Source organism: Nycticebus coucang, chromosome 2, assembly GCF_027406575.1.
Source record: "Nycticebus coucang isolate mNycCou1 chromosome 2, mNycCou1.pri, whole genome shotgun sequence".
Taxonomy (NCBI): Eukaryota; Metazoa; Chordata; class Mammalia; order Primates; family Lorisidae; genus Nycticebus; species Nycticebus coucang.
Window position 1 is genome coordinate 7285516 of NC_069781.1, and position 17299 is coordinate 7302814.

The window sequence follows — 17299 nt, forward strand, 5'->3', positions numbered from 1 at the left end:
CGCCTGTGGCTCAGTGAGTAGGGCGCCGGCCCCATATGCCGAGGGTGGCGGGTTCAAACCCAGCCCCGGCCAAACTGCAACAAAAAAATAGCCGGGCGTTGTGGCGGGCGCCTGTAGTCCCAGCTACTCGGGAGGCTGAGGCAAGAGAATCGTGTAAGCCCAAGAGTTAGAGGTTGCTGTGAGCCGTGTGATGCCACAGCACTCTACCGAGGGTGGTACAGTGAGACTCTGTCTCTACAAAAAAAAAAAAAAAAAGAAATGGACATTGAAACAGTAAGCTATCTTTTTTCTTCTCCATAAAATTGGCAATGATTAAGAAAAACAGTAATACCCAGTGCTGGCAAGAATGAAGGGAAATGGGCACTGTCTCATCCACTTTTGCTGAAAATATAAATTGGAACATCCTTTCTGGAGAGCAATTTAGGAACTCATAATCAAAAGCCTTTTAAAATTTCCCCAGCCTTTAACTACATAGCCCCATTTTTGGTTATTTATCTCCAAGAAAAGATACGTTCACAGATTTAGCACCACATTGATTGTCAGCATTATTTAAACTGGGGGTGGGAGGGTAGAGAGGAACCTAACTTCCAATGACAGAGGATTAAATAAAACATGTTGCATTCACAGGACACAACATTAAAAAATCATGCTTTTAAAAAGAACAGTTGATGTGGACAAATATTCAGAAGGGTCAGGTTTCAAAAAGTTAGGAAATAATAAGTAGATAATTTCAAATTTACACGGTAGCAAAAACTACATTGAGCAGTGTCCCTCCTAAGTATATTTGGAGCCTGTCTTTCACGTCATCCCCACGGATGCCCCACATCATCACCATGCTCACCTGGGTCTCCATTCCCCCACCCCAAATCCATTCTTTGCATTGTAGCCAAGACTGATCTTTCCAGACAAAAATCTCACATATCTCTATCATCTCCCCTCCATGGCTGTCCACTCATCTCAGAAAATCCTTAGCCATGGCCTTCCCTGGGTGACGTGCTAGCATGTCCCCTACTGCCCAAACCCTATCCCAAAGGGGCTCGAGTCTGGGAGCAGAGGAAGCTATCTAAGTCCAAGGCCTCGGCCAGGAGAAAGGACCCTGGCCGGATATGGGGAGACCAAGAACCCTCTGGGGTGGGCTAGGTGAGGAGGAGCCACGTCCAATTTAACATTTAACAAGAAGCTTGGGGAGGCGGCAAGGGCAGAGACAGGCTGTGAGGAGGGGGCTGGGCTCTGTGGCCTCAGGTGGGCAAGTCCCTGCCATTGGCCAATCTTTCCATCTCTACTCAACAAGAGGGGAGGCCACAGGCCCTCTCCGCCCATCCTGCTATGGAAGATGGAAGACTTGCAGCCTTGGGACCAGCTGCTGCCAGGAGAGGTTTGACAGGTGCCCTCAGAACACAGCACCACGCTAAACCCTTCACGTGCTCTGAACCCTTCCCCTCCCCATGACCTCCATGACACCCATTTGCCAGGGAAAAGTAAAGCTCTGGGAGATATGAGCTTTGCCCTAGGAAAGGGCCAGAACCCAGCACTGCCCCCTGAGCCCTGCTTCCCTCCAAGAAGCCTTGCTGCCATACATCCCCTTTCCCTTTCTGGCCAACTCTCCAGACTACAAGCTTCCTCCCATTTAGATTTATGGAGTTGTGTAGGCAGGTTATACATGTGAGCAAATTGCCACTCCAAGAGTCAAGGCCTCCTTGACCAAAGACAGTAAGCCCCAGTGAAGACCCAGCCCAGTTCTCCAATAATGCAAGTGACATTTCCTTCCCAGATGCCCACCTCTGTACAGGAATATCCTGCTGCTGCTTTGTTCAGCCTCCAGGGGTCCAGTGGGGACAGGAAGGGCCCCCTTGGGCTTAAGCGATTACCTGCCTCATCCTCCCAAGTAGCTGAGATTATAGTAGCAGTTGTCATTGTTGTTTAGCCGGCCGGGCAGGGTTCGAACCACCAGCCTTGGTGCATGTGGCTGGTGCCATAACCACTGTGCTACGGGTACCACACCTACAGATAATATTCTTTATCCCAGGATGGCCCCAAACTAGAGAGACTCAAGACTTCAATGGTGACCCTGACCCCAAGCCAAGGATCATTCTACGCCAGGAGTCACAGAGGCATTAGCTGCTGATGCCCAGACCAGCTCCTCCCCCACAAGCTGCCGTGTGCCAGGCACCATTCTGGGTGTCTAGGAAAAGGCAGAAAGATTCAAGCTTGGCAGGCAAGGTCAAGGCAAAGCCTGGGCTGACTACAAGCAACAAGGAGGAAGTGACCACCCTGAATCCTGGAGCATGGAGCATTCCTAGGGAGTGCCTGCAGGCATTGAGGAGGACGCACAGGAGAGGGAAGGGCTAGACACTCTGCCTCTTGGGCCTGGTGGGGCCCCCAGAAGCCATTAAATTGCTGCAGCTCAGGCCATGACAAGTGACAGGCACCCCCACGCTCCATCTTTCAGACTGACTAGCTGATTTCCACCTGTGAGCAGGAATGTCATTTCTCTCCCTTACTCCTCTATCTCTGTGCCTGACACAGAGTGACCACGATGAGCAGCAGCCTCACAGTTAACAAGGGGGGCTGGGCTACTACACGTGCTCACAAGCCCCTCCTAAGATTTAGGCAAATAAATCAAAGAGCCCACCTGCCTCCGCCTTCTGCGTGCCAAGCACCAAGACCAGGGTCTCAGGGAGATTCCTCAGCAGAGAGATGAAGTTCTCCCAAAAAATATATTGAAGACCAGTTTAAGATGAAGCTGTATTTTTTTTTTTTTTTTTTTTGAGAAAAAGCCTCAAGCTGTTGCCCTGGGTGGAGTGCCATGGCGTCATAGCTCACAGCAACCTCCAACTCCTGGGCTTAGGTGATTTTCTTGCCTCAGCCTCCCAAGTAGCTGGGACTACAGGCGCCTGCCACAACACCTGTATATTTTTTGGTTGCAGCCGTCATTGTTGTTTGGCAGGCCCAGGCTGGATTCAAACCCGCCAGCTCAGGTGTATGTGGCTGGTGCCTTAGCTGTTTCAGCTACAGGTGCCAAGCCATGAAGCTGTACTGTATGGTCAAAACCACAATTAATTTTAATTTTTTTTTTTTTTTTTTAGGCAGCTTCCCTCAGTTGCCCAGGCTAGAAAGCAGCGATATCATCACAGCTCTCAGCAACCTCAAACTCCTGGGCTCATGTGATTCTCCTGCTTCAGCCTCCCAAGTAGCTGGGACTAGAGGTACCCACCACCACGCCCAGCTAATTATTTTATTTTTTGTAGAGATGAGGATTTCGCTCTTGTTGAGGCTGGTCTTGAACTCCCTGGCCTGATCCTCCCATCTCATCCTCCCAGAGTGGTAGGATCACAGGTGTGAGCCATCGCGCCCAGCCAAAACAACATTAACAACAATCATTGACATTTACCAGCCACTTACCACTCGCCACACATTAAGTCCAATGACTCTGTGTGTGAGTCATCCTGCTGATGTCCCACATCCCCTCAGTGGCGGGAACCAGGAGCACACCCATTTCACAGATGAGGAAACTGGGGCTCACTTAGGTGAGAGGACTGGCCTGTGCCACAGCCTGGGCACATGGGGGTACCAACAGCCTCACCAGCAAACTGGAAGAGTGGGCCAGACCTCAAAGAACCCAGGCCACTGGCGATGCTGGCAACTCCCCTCTAAGTCCTGGCTAGACTGAGGCTCTGGCCACCCCTGATGCTCTGGGACTTGAACTACAGTACCAGGAAGGTTGAGCACTGGGTTAGTGTTCTAGCCAGTGAGGGCCACAGAGCTGGGGCCTTTAGATGGTCAGCCTCCTCACACACACACAGACCAACAGGGACAAAGCAGGAGAGTCACCACCAAGGACAGAGCCTGACACCGACTCAGGCATGAACGCCTGCACTCCCTCTGGCCGACCTGGTACTAGCGCTAAAACCCCCATCCGACACCAGAGCTGTGGTCTTCAACCCAAGCTCCCCAGAACGAAAATCTACCCAACAAACATTCAAAGGATGCAAATTCCTGGGCCCCAGCCCAGACCTAGCAAATCCGAAGTCGGGGAGGGTGGCTCTGCAGGAGATCTTGAGGTTTGAGAGTCCTTCCTAGGCAGGGTCTTCTCTTGCCCCATACACAGAACCCCCCAGCACAGAAGGAGGCCCACCTATTGGCCTCAACCAGCTGGAGGCTTTCTCTGCTTTGCCTCTTGGGAGACTTTTCATTCAACAAATATCTGTGGACCTTCTAAGGGCCCATACGTGGGGAGATAAAGTTGTTAGCCACATAGACACAGGCCTGTACTGAGGCTGATGTCAGCAAGGGAGGTGGATAGGAAATAAATGAACCCACCACCACCTCTACTGGCCCACCCTAATAAGGGCTTCTGCAGAGGAAAAATACCCAGGCTAACTCTCTCCCCGACCAAAAGTGTTCCATGTCTCCAAAGGCCTTTAAAAATAGCCCAGTCCAGCACCAGACGGGCTAGTTCCTTACAAAGCCTTGTTGACTCAACTTCTCTCCAAGTTGACAGATCTGCTCATAGAGAGGGGGCTGGGCAAAATGACCACCCCAGGCCCCAGTTTGCATCTGGAATCCACCATCGTAGGCTTCTAGCAGAAACCAGAAAGGGAGACACAGAAGAGTTCTTGGCACAAGCTCCGAGGTCTCTCACTGGGCATAGCTTAAGAGCAAGACAGATCCGAGTTCGTGTCTAGTAACTAGCCATGAGAGCTCGGGCTTGCCACTTCACCTCCCTGAGCCTTAGATTCCCCACCCATAAGGGAGACAGTAACAGTACCCACAACACTGTAGGCAGGGTGCTTGTGGTGGAATTGATGTGCTAACAACACAAAGAGCTTGGCACATGATAAGACTTAGCTTTCCTCAGCTCAGTAGTGGGTCCCCTGTCCCACAATAAGGGAGACACCCCGGTGCTCCCTATGTCCACTGCTCCTGGCAAAGTCCACAAAGTCTCAGCCTCTCCAGGCACTGGAACCTAGGAAGTCTCACCTGGACCCACCTTCTGATAGCTGGGGGTCATACCTGGACTAAGCTTGGAGGACCCAGCAAACCCACCAAACAGCGGACAGACTGCAAAAAGGGGGCGAGAGCAGTCGCTGGGCCTCACCCCCTGCTCAGTGGAGCAGCCAGTGGGCCGTGAGCTCCTTGCTGCACAATTCCACCAGAAAAGGGTCAGCACCTCTCAGCAGATTAGCGTCCAGTCAAGGAAAGCCCCCTTTGTTCCAAGCACACAGGATGAGGGGCATGAAGCATGGGTTTGGACAGAGCAGCAAATGTACCAGAAGACTGATGGAGTGGGGGGAAGGGGGAAACAGAGGTTGTGCAATGCACCACCAGAAGCTGCCTACAAGGCCTCCTCTGGCACTGGCGGTCAATCTGCTGCCTCCGTGGGTGCTGCAGAGGGGCTGGGCCCATGCAGCTGCCCAGGTGTGGGTTTGGAATTCAACCCAAGCCCAGGGCCACTGCCCCCTTCTAAGTTAGACACCCAGGCAGAGGCCCTTCCAGACCATGAAGTCTTCCTTCTATCCCCAAAGAAAGAGTGCTGTGGCCCAGGTCCCTTAACCCCTGGCACTCCAGGCACCTCCCAAGAGGCTGCAGGGAAGTGGGAAGCCTGAGATGGAAACTGGGATGGAGAAAGGAGATGCTGGGGGACTGCAGAGTTGTGAAGTTGGGCAAGTGGAGAGAGACACACTGGGCTCGAGTTAGAAAAGGCCCTCTTCTTTGGGGCTGGCCCACACAGCTTGAATGATCAGACCGTCCGGATGACCCTCTGCAGCATAAACCCATTTCCTGGTTTGGCAGGTAGAGAAGGAAGGAGATGAGAGGGGCCGGAGGAGCTCAGCCTATAAATGCTACAACCAACAGGGCCGCCGGGACCCTTCGCCGTCGCCACCACCCCCCGACACGATCCGGGCCAGGGAGGGGGCGACAGGCCAACCTCGCAGCAGCAGCAGCGGCGGCGGCGGCATCGTGATGCATGAATCACCCGCCCCGCCGCGCTGGTGCCAGTTGCTCGGCGCAGCGGGCGCCCCCTCCCCGACCACCGCCCCCGCCCTCGCATGCCGCTGCCCCTCCGGACAGCTTTGCGGAGAGGGCGCCGCGAGTGGGCCGGGGCTTCCCTCCCGGCCCGGGGGGCCCCGCGCGCTGACAGGCGGCAGCCTTCCAGGACCAGGGAGGGTGCTAGAACAATAGGGCCAGGTGGGGGCAGGGGTGCGGCCGGGGATGTCCAGGGGTACGGGCGGAGGCGGGGCGGGAGATGATGGAGGGAGAGTGGCGGCGCGGGCAGCGCGGGGCCGAGGGGGGCGGCCGAGCGGGGGCCGGCGGGGGAGGGGCACGGGCGGCGGGGCCGGGCTGGGCCCACTCACAGTAGGTCTTCCTGGTCAGCTCCTCCACAACTTCGGGCTTCAACTTGCTGTTGGATTTCCCCATCCTCGGCGGCCGCGGCCCCCGCCCCCTGGGCCGGGCCCGGTCGGGGCGCCCAGAGGGAGCGGCCGGGCCGGGGCGGGCCGGGGCGGGGCGCCGGGGTCCGCGGGCCGGGCCGGGGCCGCGCCTTTGTCTGGCCGTGCCCGCGCGGCCCGGGCGCGGGGCTCTGCAAGCTGCGCGGCGCGGCTGGCGGCGCCGGGGCGCCCGGGGCGCGGCGCGGGGCCCGGGGCACGGGGCGGCCGCTTGGCAGGCCCGGGCGGTCCGGGCGCCGCGGCGCGGAGCTGCGCTGGGCTGGGCGCCGACGCCGCGCGCTGCTGCCCGGTCGTCCCTGGTTACTGGGCTCCGCGGCACATGCTCGCTGCTGCGCTCCCCTAGCCGCCGCCCCTGCGCTCCCCGCCTCCCGCCTCCCGCCCGCACCGGCGCGCCAGGGGTGGACCCAGAGCCGCCACTCAGCGCCCGGCGCCACCTCCCGCCCCGCACCCGCCCGGCCGGGCCCTTGAGCCGCGGGCCGAGCCCGCCGGAGGGTCGCCCCCTCTCCGCACTGCGTCCGGGGCGAGGAGGTCTCTCCCGACAGCCCCTCCTCGGGCCGGTCCCCGGCGCTCCGGCCCCCTCCGCGGCGAGCGGGGCCGGGAGAGCCCTGAAGATCGGACGTGAATTAGGCCAAGTCCCTGCCCGGCGAAATTCATTCATTCGACATGGATTTGTCGGGCGCTGGGGACAAGGCGGCCAGCAGCACCCGCGCCTTCCCAGGCCTCAGGAGCAGGCACTGCTAGGCAGGATGTCACACGCTGCAGCTGGGGGCACCTACCCGCGGCCTAGGGAAAGGTAACCTCCAAGCCCAGGGTGAGGAAGCCAGGGCGTTGGGAAAGTGTTGAGGCCCAGACAACCTCGAAAGGCAAGGAGGCCTGAATGCCCTCTCCCAGGTGGCTGGGATGACCTGCAGCCAGAGAAGGCCAAGGCCAGCCAGACCGGCCCTGTAAGCTCCCTCCTTCCCAGGAGCTCGGCCTCCACCCATCAGTGCCCATGAAGGGATTTTCGCTGGGGAGCGAAGTGTTGCTTCTGCTTTCTGTGTTTCTCCAAGGGGAGGGGGGTGACTAGCCAGTGACCCACTAGGGGTCCAGCTGGATGACAGAGGGAAGTGGCTTAGGGGGTCTAGAGAAAGTCCAGTATGGCCTTCCCTGGCCACCCCATCTAAGATGTCAACACTTTGGGACCTTTCCTATCTTCTTTTCCAGCTAAATTCTTTGTGCTTTTGCCTCTCCACTGGAGCACAGTCTCCTCAAGGGCAGGGATCACTCCAGCACCTAGAAGGCCTCAGAGGGGCAGCAGCCATGCAGCAAACTTCTGTGAACAGGTGAGGACTGGAGCAGGACTGCCACGGGGCTGGTTAGGTGCCCACACCCTTCTCCAGCTCCCCTCCCAGAACAAAGATCTTACCTGTGCACCCAAGAGTTCTGTGGGAAAGACTGTAGCCCACAAAGGCTTCCAGCAACCTGTAGAATCTCCCCCTACTCCCAGTATAAAACAAGCCCCCATCACTCTTGGCACAGTCTCCATCTTTGCCCAGGCAGGGGTCAGTCCCTTTTCATTAAACTTGGACTAAACCTTCCTGGTCTTGCTGGGTACACCGCTGGACCCCTTTCAGTGCTGGGAGTCCTGGTGGGGAGAGCAGGGGAAGTGAGACAGCCCTCCCTCTGGGCCATCAGGGGAGAGGCAGTGGGCAGGATCAATGTTCAGGCTTCGGAAGGTCCAGGAATCTCAGAGAAAGTTGACCAGGAATGAGAGTGCCTTTTAGGCCAAGCCCTAACCCCTGGGAGGGCTTCACATGGGGACATAATCACTGCCCTCAGGGGGCTCATTCTATAGAGGACATGGGGAGAGCCTGGATCCCAAGGACTTGGTCCAGGCCCACAGCTGGAGGGGTCTGATTTAGACTTGAGAGCAGAGTGCCTCAACCTTGAGAACCAACCTAGAATGGACCCCAGTGAAGGACCCACAATGAGGTGCTCAGAGTTGACCAGACTGGCCTGAGCATCCTGCCTGGGAGGAAGGAGCCAGTCTGGGGACCAGGGTGACAGTGACAGCTCTAACAATTAAAGCCCTATAGGTGCTCATCCTGTGAATATTTCTTGCTTGCTGCCCATGTGCCAGGCACTGTGCTGGGCACCGGAAGTCCTGCTGGGGCCAATATGGGAACTCACAGACCTGCCCCAGCCTGCCCCACAGCAATCACGAAATCAGGATAGTGACAAACACTACACAAGGGATAGAGAGTCCTCTGGGGAAACACAGGGGAACACCTGCTTTGGGGGTCAGAGGGTCAGGAAGGCTTCTGGGAGCTTTACAGATTCATTCCATCGTTCAGCAGGTATTTACTGAACACCTGCTATGTACCAGGCCCTAGGACCCAGACAAAATCCTGGACTGTATTCACGGAGCTCAGAACTTAGTGAGGGGAGCACAATACAAACAATAAACAACATGCATAATTAAAATAACATGTCATACAATCAAAAGGCATGAGTAGAATAAGGCAGGGAAAGGAATGGGAAGTCTGAGGTCGGGACCAGAGGAGAAGCCCCTCCCAGTCCCTGCTGCTCTGCAGTGGAGCCCAGCTGCCCTGCAGGGGTGAGATCAGGTGACCTCTAGAGGGCAAGGTGGTGAGCCAGCGATCTGGTTGTATTTAGCTAGCTCTCTCTGCTGCTGCTATAGGCAGACTTGGTAGGAACAGGGACCTGCCAGAGGTCACTGCATTGGCTAGGGGTGGGGTGGGGTGGTGGCTAGGTTTATGTGGCAGTGGAGGACTTGGGAAGAACTGGCTGAATTCAGCTACATTGTGAGGGTAGTGATGGCAGGATTCCCTAATGGACCGGGGGTGGTGGTGAGACAGACGGGAGTCACAGGCAAACGCCCGGGCTCTACCACCAACTTGACCTAGGTTTTGAGCTGAGCAACTGGAATTTGGGGTTGCTATTGGCTAAAATGGGGAGTGGACAGATTTGGAGGCAGGAAGGGTAGGAGTCTGGTTCTGGGCAGATGAGGTATGAGGTGCTAGTCTGACATCCTAGTGGAGACAAGGACGCAGGTACTGCTAGAGTCTGGAGGTCCAGGCTGCAGCTATGAGCTGGAAGACCACATCTGAAGCCCTAAGGCAGGATGAGGGCACCAAGCCAGAGAGTAGAGCCGAGAGGGTAAGATCAGAGAGAGACAGAAGGGACACAGGTGGGGATGGAGGGAGACCAGCAGGAGTGGATCTTAGGAGTCAGGGGAAGAGCCTGCTCAGAAAGGGGAGAGGCTTAGGGGCCTGTTGGCCACAGGTAGACAGAGTGTTAGGGGCACCCATGGTGTGGGAAGGTGTGGGGCCTTCAGACCAGCCAGCCCTTCTCTCTTGACCTGGTTTTCAGCCTAAAGTGTCCCCACTCACATCAGTGGATAAGCCCGAGCCACCAGGCACAAAGAGGGCTTGATCCATTCTCTCTGACATCTGGTCATTCTCTGAGAACAGAGGTTCTGGTTCTTTCTGCCACAGGATTTTTAGTGAACTAAAATGTACAGTCCATCTTCAGGTTGGGATGTCACAGGTATCAAGGATCCTTCTGGCTGCTGTGTGAATTGGAAGGCAGGGTGAAGGCAGGGACGCCATCAAGGAGCCTGGAGTGCAATGGATGAGACTGAGGCACAGAATAATGAGAAAGGCCAGAGAACGGATCCTGGGGTCAAGATCCCTGGTGGCAACCTGGAGCACTGAGGGAGGGACGCATTTCTCAAGGTGGGGTCACCTGAGGGGCCCCAGGTTTGAAGAGGAGGGTCACAATTCAGATGTTGGATCTGAGATGTCTGTGAGGCATCCAAGGGAAAGCAGGTTGCAAACCAGTGTGTAGACAGTAATCGAGTTGTTTACACACACCTGCGTAGGAAGCCATCTGAAGGTTACACCTGCACGGTGTCGTAGCAGCCATCAGGATGGGGAAGAACACAAGTCATTTTTGTTTTCCTCTCTCATCTGCATTCTTCCTCTGCATTTTTATTGATATAATTCACATAAAATTCATCACCTTAAAGCATGCAACTCTGCAGTTTTAGCATATTCACTGTGTCATACAACCATTACTGCAATCTAATTCCAGAATCTCATCTGTATTATATATAGACTGTTTTCTACAGTTAGACTCATGGCTTTTGAATGAGAAAAATATTTCGTCAAGTTATCCTGCTTATGTGCAGAAAGCCTGAAGGAGAGTCCTTCCAGAATCACTGAGACCCCCAAGAAGCTTGTCAATGACTCAGGTTCTCAGGCCCCACTGCAGAAAAGCTGAATCTGAATGCGGCATAGGTAGGGCCTGGCCGTCTGCATTCCCACCCAGCCTTTGGTGCTCCTTCACCTTTCAGCAAAGAGAGTCCCTTCTTTTGCGTTCTGAGCCCCAGCAGCGTGCTTAAAAGTTCTTCCAAGAAACCCAAGAAGGAAAAATTATACACGCAGGGTGGGCAGAGTCTGTTCCCCTAAATCACTGCACCCTGAGCTCCAGTTATCTCCCCAGCCAGATCAACAGCCTAGCCCCAGCCCTGCCCCCTACCCCAAGACTTAGATGGGTCTGTGTACCCATCTAGTGCCTTACTGGTGTGCCAGTGTGGGTGTCCCTGTAGGCACCTCACACTCAACAGCCCAAGAGCCAGAACTCGCCAGTCCCCCTCACACTCCTTCGTCCTGCCAAAGAATCCTCCTTCCCCTGACAGATGGCACCTCCTATGTAACCAAAGTCTCCAGCCAGAGGTCTGGAGCTTCCCCGGAAGGCCTGTCCTCGGGCTCTGATCGACCACACCTAGTCCCTGAATATTCCTCAGGGCTGGTTCCTTTTCTCAATCTCTATCACATCCACCCCCCCTGTCTTGAGGCCTGACCAGTGACTGCCACAAGAGCCACCTAAGTGGTCTTCTCCTTTACCAAGGGAGAGTTTCCAATGCAAGCCTCCATAAGGACCCCCCCAGCAAAGCTTCTCTTTCTTTTCAGGGAGAAGCCTCCTCACAAGAATGGAGAGACCCATTTCAAGACCCACAAACAGCCCAGGGAGGTAGTGGACACCCCAGGGCACCTCTACCCCATGAACAGCTAAGAAAACTAAAGCCCATTGCCCCAGCCAGAACTAGCGTTCAGACTCCTGCATTGGGGACTTTCCACAAGAAGTTTAATGAAATGATTTCTTTTTTCCTTTGTCACAAATAATTATAACATTATTAAAACAAAACAAATATGTACATGTGTATATATGTATCTTTTTAGAGACAGTGTCTCACTCTGTTGCCCAGGCTGGAGTACAGTGGTGCAATCACAGCTCGCTGCAGATCTCAACTCCTGGGCTCAAGTGACCCTCCCACCTCCACCTCCCAAAGTGTTGGGATTGCGGGTGTGAGCCACCACACCCATCTATACAGTATTTTTAAGTTGGCTATATATTGAACTGATAATGTTTAGGATATAAGGAGTTAAATATATTATTAAAATTAATCAGTTTCTTTCTTTTTCTTCTCTCTCTCTCTCTTTTTTTTTTTTTTTGCTAATGCACTGACAAGGAAATTTGAAAATACAGATGTGAGTCACCATTTTATCTCTATTGGACAGCACTGCCTTGGCCATTCCTTCAAGCCTGCATTTAAACATTGCCTGCTCCACGGAGCCTTCCCCACGTTTTACACCTGCCACACAGCACCTGGTCCTTTGGTTTAACAACACTTCATGTGATTTAAGAAAGAGGGTCCCACGGAAGTCTTTCTATCCCTCAGGTCTGGGTGCACACAGGGACTCAAATACAGCTCGCCCAGGGTGGAGTCAGCCACCAGAGTTAGGGTAGGGGGTTTGTTGAAGTTTGGCCCAGTGGAGGGGAAAGCGGAGGAGGAGGAATAGGAGAGTCTCCACCAAACCCCCAGTATGGAGTAAGAGACCCTAAAGCCGGGCTTGGTCCTGGTCCAACCACTTACACACTGTGTGGGTTTTGGCAAATCATCTCCCATCTCATATAATGGGAAGAGAGTTTATAAAGACCAAATTGCTTTCTTTCTTTCTTATTTTTTGTTTGAGACAAAGTCTCATTATGTCTCCCTGGGTAGAGTGCTGTGGCGTCACAGCTAACAGCAACCTCCAACTCTTGGGCTTAAGTGATTCTCTTACCTCAGTCTCCTGAGTAGCTGAGACTACAGGGACCTGAGTATTTTCTATTTTTAGAAGAGACTGGGTCTCACTCTTGCTCAGGCTGGTTTTGAACTCCTGAGCTCAATCAATCCTCCCACCTCTGCTCGCAGAGCGCCAGGATTATAAGTGTGAGCCACTGTGCCTGGCTATTATCATCCTCTTGTAAGTCCCAGTGCACAATAGCATAGCAAAGGCTAAGGAGTTCTGCAGGAAAGAAATCAATATTATTTAAGTAAGTTATTTGTCACAGTTATGGCTGTGCAACATTGTCTGAAACTCTCGTTAGCATTCCGAAGAGCCAGTGTCCTGTGGAATAAACAACTGCAAGGATTGCATTGTTTGTGCAAGCTCCTACCACCCTGGGGATTATGTGCGTGGTGCAGACAGCACTCCATCAAAGCGTGTGGGGTGACATCAAACCCTGACACCCTGACACCAGGGTCATGTGGAGGGAGTGAGCAGCCAGCTTTTAGTAGGTGCTGTGTACTGTTTTGGTGTTTACAAGGTGGGCAGTGGGGGGGGCCCACCCGGACAGCAGTTCCTGCACCATCTCAAGTATCACATCTAGCAGGTGTGTGGCCCACAGTGGGAGCTCAGTAGCCATGTGCCTGGACAGCTGAGCAGATTCTCCCTGTCCCCACAACATGTTTCAGCAGGCTGCCAACTCCAGCCCATGTTGAGAGGAATCCAGGACAAGATGGGCCCAGCTGGTGAGAGGGAGGAGACCCATCACTCTGTCAGTCATAAGGCCATATGCACGAGGGGCACAGGAGTCGGCCTGGGCTGGGGTGTCAGCACCCCCTTCAGAAGCATCCTACAGCCTTCCCCACCCTCTTGCCACCAGGCAGCAGGCTGCAATTCACCTGGAGTAAATTACTACCCACTCAAGGCAAATGGTGTTAGGCAGGATAGGCTCAGAGGACTGGGAGCCAGCCCTGTACACATCAGAGCTGTCCACCATGGTGGTCACACCCTCACTGTGCCCTCTGGCTAATCCTTAGGAGGCTATGTAAGTGGCTGTTGAGGGAAGCAGGGTGAACAATGATTAGTGCAGGGCCCAGAGCCGGGCCGCACTTACTGATTGTGTGGCCTTGATTAAGTTGCTTACTCTTCTTAAGGCTCAGTTTTCACATCTGGAAAGTGGGGATAATAAAAATACCACTTCCCTCCAGAGTTGTTCTGAGAATTAACTGATGTATGTAGAACACTTAGCACTATTCAGTAAAGGCTGGTGATTATTATTATTACTGACAAATAACAATGTTCTAACAATATTGTAAGACAAAATATTGTTGACAAGGAGCAAAGAAATTCTTAATTAAAGCCGGACATGGTGGCTCATACCTGTAATCCCAGCACTCTGGGAGGCTGAGGTGGGAGGATTGCTTGAGCTCAGGAGTGTGAGATCAGCCTGAGCAAGAGCAAGACCTCGTCTCTACTAAAAATAGAAAAAAAATGGCCAGGCATCATGGCAGGTGTCTGTAATCCCAGCTATTTAGGAGGCTGAAGCAGGAGGATCACTTGAGCCCAAGAGTTTGAGGTTGCTGTAAGCTTTGATGGCATAGCATTCTACCCAGGGCCACAGGGTGAGACTCTGTTCCAAAAAAAATAATAAGTAAATAAATAAATCATTTAATTAAACTTCCTGTGGAAAGGCTCCTATACCAGATGTCAGCGCTCACCCTGGCTGCGTGTGGCCTCTGGACCTTGATTTCCTTGGGAGGAAGTATTCTGGGGTGCCTGCCACCTCCAGGGCCGTTTGAGAATCTTGAAATGCTCCACTTGGTGATAGGGGAAGCAGTTGTACCTCCGGGAGCAGCGAAGCAAGTGGGTCTGGTATGAACATGCAGCTGACCTGGCAAGAGGAAGATGCAGGGCCCATCTGGGCTGGGACTGAGGTCCCCGAGCCCTTGCCGGCACCAGCATGTGAGAGGGGACCTCTTTGCTTATGCCCCATTCAGGGAGCCTGTGACTTAACTCACAGCTCCAAATCACCCAAGTGACTTTGAGGGTGTAATACAACCAGCAGCAACAGCGTGTTCTGGTCCTCAAGGTCTCTCCAGGCCTGGGCAGGACGTGCCCTCTGGACTTCACCTTCCCCGTGGGTATCCAGGGTGCAGGGAAGCTCCCCTCACAAGTGGTCGGCTGGCCATGAACTTCCTGGTGTCCCAGCACAGGGCAACTGGGAGGCAAAGAGGAGCCAGCTGTATTCTCCAGGGCTCCGCTGCCATTTCTAGCCTCCCTGGTGGTTGTCATCTATATCTGCTGGAGGGTTGGGAAATCTGTGCTCGCAGGCTAGACATTCCAGAGCCAGGAGCAAAAGGGGCCCTTGTGCGAGGGCAGGAGAGCCAGTCCAAGCCAAGCCTCATGCTGTGTGGGAACCAGGTCCTCTCTCTCTGCAGCCACACACTGCCACTCTGCCTGCAGCAGAGACCCAAGGCGGCCAGGGGCAGCAGAATTGGCGATGGTGGCAGGGAAGCACTCAGGAGACTGCAGATGCAGCTGGAGAAGGGGCTGAGGAGTGTAGGGCCTGGGATTCTTCAGGATCTGGGAAGCAAGGACGTGTCTCTCAAAGTCACTTGGGTGATTTGGAGCTGTGAGTTAAGTCCTTGAACTCTGACTGCCTGGGGCGGGGTTTCCATCTGCAGACAGCTTCCCCTGCTCCTCTGCCCCAGCTGGGTTCCACATTCCCTCCAGCTCACTTGCCCACCAGACAGTCAAGTCACAGAGCTGAGGGGGGAGGTTGGATCTGATTGGCCCCCAGGAGCAGGTGTTTGGTATGGCCCAAGCAGCTATGGCCAGTGAGTGTTGGATCGCCTAGTTATGGCTTCAGAGGTCCATCCTCAGCAAAGGGGCATGGGGCAGACACCCCAATACCATCTATCACAGAATTAGAGAATCCTGGGAGCTGAGAACCCCACTCTGAAGACCACTAGATCCAATGTACTTCTCTTACAGATGGAAAAAAGGACTGAGGCTTACTTCTCCCTGTGTGGGAGGACACGGGGGAGGGGGGCAGGTTCCTAGTTGAACCTCCAGCAACAAGTGGGCTCTCTTAGGGCCAAATTCTGAGACCTTCAGAGCAGAAGGTGGGAGGAGGGGTCCAGTCCCTGGAGCCCACCAGCATTTTGGGTGCCAGGAAGCTGCCCACTTCTCGGCCTGCCCCCAGCTCCTTACCGTGATGCCTGCTGGCTTTTCCAGCCAAGAGAGCCCAAGCCAGGGCTGGGGCATGGACTCTCCTGCATAGATCCAAGGGCCAGCTCCTAGGAGAGCCCAGCAGGACCTCTAGGTGCCTGGCCCAGCAATCCTGAGGTCTTGGACGCGTATACCAGTTACTCTGAGCCGACTCAGGAGCCCCGCACCATAAGGGTGGGCTGCGTGTACCTTGCGGCTGCAGCCTGCCCCTTGCCAGACTGAGAGCCAAAGCCTGGACAGCCCTGTTGGGTGGGTGGGTGTTCACTCTTCAGCCTCCCACCCCCGATGCCTCTTTGGCCATGACATCAAGTCCATCCTTGAGGTCAGCCACACATTGAATCCAATAATGGCCAAACTAGTGTCTTGGGCTCCAGGCCCACAAACTTCTGGTGCTGACTTGCATGATTGCTCTTGCTCTCTGGGCCTCAGTTTCCCTACTATGAGGAGCTTCAAGGCTCCTTCCAGCTGGGACACTGTGTGCTCTAACAGTTTGAAGTCAGGATCCAGTTTTGAGGCTTCAGAATAGACCACGATATAAGAAGGGCACGCTGCCTCCTCTGGAGTCCTTCAGCTTCTCCTGCTTTCACACTTCAACTCCGGGCAGACTTGGTGAAGATAAGTCCAGCGGCAACATAGGCAGCTACCGCTTACTGCGCCTTGAAGAGCACCAGGCAGTGCACCAAGTGCTTCCCACACATAGGTTTGCTGAGCCCTCGCAGGAGCCTCTGGATAGGCAGTAAGGCCCAGAGAGGTTGAGGAGCTGGAGCTGGGTCACACAGCTTGGTAGTCGGCCATGGCCATAGGAGACAAAAGGCTTGGGTTGTCTGGCCCCTCAGTCTGTGTGCACTTGCCATTTGCTGGGGTCACTACATGGTGCAAAATAAAATCCCAAAGTCTAGCTACAAAGTGATGTGTGCCCTGCTGAGGCCCACAGGTTACTCTGCCCAGTTTTGTGGGGACCTCACTCACCAAGGCTAGTAGAAGGCAGAGGGGGCAACAGGTGGGGGGCCAGCAAGTACTTGCTGCATGGGTAAGCCTCCCCTCCCCTTCCCTCCCCCCCATATCCTCTCCCTCAAACAGCTCTGGGAGGACCTGGGTGCACCCCACCAGCTCCTGGTTTTCCACATGGAGGCTGACAGCCCTTTCCTAGGACCCAGCAGCAGTGATGATTGTCAGTTGCAGCTGATCTTTAAAACCCTCTGAGGCATTGAGCATTTGCTGCTGTGCCAGTGGTGATGCCCTGCTCCTGCCAGCCCTGCCAGGCAGATGTCCACGGTGGATGGCAGCCCTGCCCAGGGCTCTGAGCTCAGTCCCGGACGCCTGCCCAGCCTTTGAAGACAGACCCCATTGCAGCCGTCAGATGGGGCTTCATGTGGGTTCTGAGGAACAGAGAGGCAGAATGGTTTAAATTAGGATGTAGGAGAAGCTCCTCAGTTAGGTGGGAGGCACAGGGCTGGGAGTTCAAAGGCTGAGGTGGAACCTTCTGGAACCTTCTCTTGGACTTGA

General features: G+C 54.5%; 1 protein-coding gene and 1 long non-coding RNA gene across 2 annotated transcripts in view; one reads left to right on the forward strand and one right to left on the reverse strand.

The window, feature by feature from the left end:
- NCS1 (neuronal calcium sensor 1) overlaps positions 1-6500 on the reverse strand; it is a 49518-nt gene extending 43018 nt beyond the window's left edge. Inside the window, exon 1 of the mRNA XM_053571059.1 lies at positions 6357-6500. Within this exon, the coding sequence (XP_053427034.1) occupies positions 6357-6420 (64 nt within the window). The 5' untranslated portion in view covers positions 6421-6500. The remainder of the gene's footprint in view (positions 1-6356) is intronic.
- Positions 6501-6907: 407 nt separating this feature from the next.
- LOC128564550 (uncharacterized) lies at positions 6908-11956 on the forward strand. Its single transcript, XR_008374100.1, has 3 exons — positions 6908-7239; positions 7650-7768; positions 11423-11956. It is a non-coding gene; the product is annotated as an uncharacterized LOC128564550 (long non-coding RNA).
- The last annotated feature ends 5343 nt before the right edge of the window (positions 11957-17299 follow it).